Source organism: Populus trichocarpa, chromosome 13 (genome assembly GCF_000002775.5).
Source record: "Populus trichocarpa isolate Nisqually-1 chromosome 13, P.trichocarpa_v4.1, whole genome shotgun sequence".
Lineage (NCBI taxonomy): Eukaryota > Viridiplantae > Streptophyta > Magnoliopsida > Malpighiales > Salicaceae > Populus > Populus trichocarpa.
The window spans coordinates 5,800,360-5,804,423 of record NC_037297.2 but is presented as its reverse complement, the minus strand read 5'-3'; the positions used below and the strand labels follow the sequence as shown (position 1 = coordinate 5,804,423).

General features: G+C 38.4%; 1 protein-coding gene across 5 annotated transcripts; it reads right to left on the bottom strand.

Annotated features, from left to right (window-relative positions):
- Window positions 1-683: 683 nt before the first annotated feature.
- LOC7493865 (glycine-rich protein A3) lies at window positions 684-3,732 on the bottom strand. Of its 5 annotated transcripts, none has more exons than XM_052446582.1 (4): window positions 3,563-3,732; window positions 2,044-2,298; window positions 1,959-2,007; window positions 684-1,156 (listed from the first exon to the last, which is right to left on the bottom strand). In XM_052446582.1, the coding sequence occupies exons 2-4, from the start codon at window positions 2,287-2,289 to the stop codon at window positions 897-899; spliced, it is 555 nt and encodes a 184-aa protein (XP_052302542.1). In that variant the 5' UTR covers window positions 2,290-2,298; window positions 3,563-3,732; the 3' UTR covers window positions 684-896. The 5 variants fall into 5 exon arrangements, with proteins under 5 accessions (XP_052302542.1, XP_052302543.1, XP_006375961.1 ...); XM_052446583.1 differs by having other exon boundaries at window positions 684-1,144; XM_006375899.3 differs by having other exon boundaries at window positions 1,959-2,298.
- Between the last annotated feature and the right edge of the window lie 332 nt (window positions 3,733-4,064).

Below are 4,064 nucleotides of genomic sequence, written 5' to 3'. Positions count from 1 at the left end.
AAAAGCTCAATTTAATGTAAGCTTTAAAAAAATCCAAAACAAATGGGATTAGGTTTCCCGGTTTTTTGCAAAAAAAACCGGATTTAACCGAACCGGACCGGTTCGGTTTGAACCGGTTTTCGGTCCGGTTCGGTTAATATTTTACAAAATTACTGTAATTCGGTTCGGTTGGTTTTTTAAGTCTAAACCGAACCGAACCGAACCGTGAACACCCCTAAATGACGAGGTGAGTGCCTCAAATTATTGGAGAAAGCATCCAGCAGGTATTTTATTTTCCTTGACCTCCTCTTGTTTGGTCAACCAAACCATGCCATGCACATTAGGGTTGGTGGACAACTTCTGAGGGAGGAACAATGTCCTATAGCCCTAGCATTCTCACATGGAATGGAGGAGGCACCATCTTCACCTCTGCACAATCTATTTGATCTTGTTTTCATATTCAACTTGGTCTTGGATTCTCATCTCTTTTGTTTTATTCCAACAGAAAGAATACTGACAGGAAATTCTTCTATATAAAAAGGGAAGAAAAAAAATCCAACGAATAGAATTGTCGGATTGCGTGAGGTGTTCAAGATTTTTCCTGCTTGTTGCACATCCCATTTATGATTGGCTGTCATTTTATTTCTCCAAGTACAGTATATGTCCTTTTATTCTAGGCAGAGAAGAAGATGAAACAAGAAATAGAAACTGGGAATGAAGGTCAGGCTAATTTTTATATACACAGAAACACCATACAGAGCAATTATTATATAATAGGAGTGAGACAGAACTGTATTAACACCCGAACTGAGGGTAAATTCTTTACGAGAATAATAAATCAGTCTCAAAGAGCCAAATCAGTTATACCAGAAAGCTGAAGCCAGTGTAATATGACAGAATGGTTGCTTTGGAAGAAATCACTTCCATCTCTTGAAGAATTTGCCCTTGTGCTTTCCAAATCCGCCATGCTTCCAGCGCTTGCCAAACTTGCCATGCTTAAACTTTCCATGACCATAGCCATGCTTAAACTTTCCATGACCATAGCCATGGTAACCTCCGTGACCATAGCCATGGGAACCTCCATGGGACATCTGGTGGGCCCCGTAAGCAACTGCAGCAGCAGCAGCACCTCCAGCTAACATTGTCCCCATTCCAGGTCCATGCCCTGTTATAGTTGCTTGTTAGCCAAAATGAAAATAAACAGAATGGCGAGTAAGCACACATTATATAAAAAGCCACATCATTACTTATTCTGAGGTTTGAGGGGGTAAAAATGATTCAATCAATCTAACATTCAAACCAATAGTTGACAAGGACCTGGCAAGTACAAGACATGTTGCAACAACTGTCAATACATGCTCTTTCTAATAAAATACAGAATTTCTTTCAATTGGTAGCAAATCCAACTAGAGAAAATCCTAAAAGGCTATTGAATCAGAGAACTCTTTAGTCGACCCGTAGACTTTTCTTTATTTATAGAATTATCAACCTCTGTAGAGATGCATTATAAACTACGCTTACGACAAAGAAATTGAGCAACCACAAACACCCCAGTCAAGCTGTCCCTCGATTATTCAGGCATTTCTATTACACATAATTATATAGCTTCCATCTAAGATAACAGGAAAAGTCTAATTAATTAAACAGATGCACTTGCAAATGCAGGTGTGCACAGCGCGCACATGCACATAACTCTTCATGTGTTTACAAGGAAGATATATTCACCACGAGATATATTGGTGGTTGTAAAGATGAAATTTAGGATAAAAGACATAGAGTAAAGACAGAATCTCTCAACCATTCCCCCTTCACTCATACAGCAAGGAGCCTAGGACCATAAAGATCCTCCATGAGTATAGGTAAGAAACCATACATTCCTATCAACATTAGACTCGACTACCATGTCATTAACACACCATTTTTTTTTTAAACAAAAAAACTGCCTCGAGGAAATTAAGTATAAAGATCACCAAAGATACCTGAATAATGTGAAGCAGATGGGCCAGGGTAACCAGCTGGAGGGTAAGCACCAGGAGGAGGGTAGCCGCCAGGGGGTGGGTAACCGCCAGGGGGAGGGTAACCGCCAGGAGGAGGGTAACCTGCTGGTGGGTATCCTCCTGGGGGAGGGTAGCCCGAAGGTGGGTAGCCGCCAGGGGGGGGGTAACCTGCTGGTGGGTATCCCTGTTGTGGATAACCATGTGGAGGGTATGGTGCGCTTGGAGGGTAATGTCCACCAGCATAGCCAGCAAGATTTGAAAACAGTCCCTTGTCTGTAGACTCTTTGTCAGACTTGTCCTTGCCACCTCCCATTTTCTAATGCTACAGAAATTAAAAGGAATAGTCTGTCAAGACACTTCTAAAAAGGAATTGCTATGAATGAATCAACAAAACTCCTCAAGAAAGGAGGAAAATGTAGAAATTTAATCACTCAATTCAAAACGCTGGAGGTCCTAAGCCTTTCCTTAAGTTTCTCAACCTTCGACAAATTTCACCGTTCTTACATCTCAATGGTCATACACACAATTAGAGCATACAGGACAAAAAAGAGAGTAAAGGCCCATTCTTTTCCATCTCCTGGAGGTCCTAAGCCTTTCCTTAATTTTCTCAACCATTGACAAATTTCACCGTTCTAACATCTCAATGTTCATACACACAATTAGAGCATACAGGACAAAAAAAGAGTAAAGGCCCATCCTGTTCCGTCTCCCTCAAGGCAAGTTGTCAAACTGAAAGAGAATAGGTTTAACCAGTTGCCCTTTATGCTCTTTCCACCCACTTTCACTAAAGTTTGCTGAAATCTGAGTCAAGGAACTGAAATTTCAGGTCTAGTTTCAGACCTTGAAACTGTAGTCATTCAATGATGTTAAGAATGGTATATTAGAACCATAACTCAAACCTATATAATTAAAGCACGAAAATGCTTACAAAAACACATTCAAGCCAGACATAATGAATTGGAAATAAGATTGTTAATTGGCAAATAACTTCAAAGATGAAAGCTCTCCAATATCATTATTCAATAGGTGGCATGCTATTTAAATTAGTAAAATAATTAGATCCAAGGAGTATGAACAAACGAAAGGGGTCCATATATGTTATACAAACAGATCATGCATGTTCTAAGCTAAGGTGATATCTCTAACCATTCTAATTAATCTTTGCTCACGCTTCGCATATTAGGCTTGCCAAATATCATCATCTGTTTGTATGCATGGCAAGAAAATCAACAATAACAGAAGAATACAGTCACATCTCCCAGATGATATTCTTTTCTTTAAAAGAAAAGATATTCCCTTGTAATCACAAGCACATGCATGGCCATGAAATCACAATTCACGACAAGATCATCACCCAAGCACAGTAAAAAGTGCAAAAAGAGAGAAAATTGGACCGAACCCATCAAAGAAAATTGTAAACTCTACCAATTAAACGTAGTATAATAAAGAAAATCACAATTCAAGAAAACAAACAAAAAAAAAAGGAAAGAAAATCCAGAAACATATCATGAACTTTAAGCAACTGAAAATAAACAAAAAAAATAGCAAATCACAAAAAGAAAGGAGAAACAATAAAGGGTACTCACCAGATATTTCTTTTCCTTTCTCTTCTCTTTGCAGTTTATGAGATGAGAAAGCCCGGGATTTTTTTCTCTTCCGTTTATAGATTGAGCTGCATTGTCATTTACGAGGTGTCTATATCCTGTTTCTGAGTACATCGAAGCGCGTTCCTCATCAGTCATCACGGATCAGGATAAACTTTGCCTCAACTTTCGTTCCTATTGTTTTCTACATTTTTCAATTTGATCCCTGTGTAAATATTTGACCAATCCAATCCCTTCTTTTCGCTTGCATTCTATTGAGTCCAATACCCGAATTTCATCGAATCAGTGTAATAAGCCGAGGTGGGATTCTTTAATTTTTCATGTGGAGATGGGAGAGCAAAGTAGAATTTTAAAATAAATATTTTCGTTTATCAGGGTGAACTTGATTTTTTATGTATTTATTTATCTGAATGGGTTCAATTGATCAAATTATTTAAAAAGGGGGCAAATTAACAGATTTGTTTTTTAAAAAAGAGTGGAAATA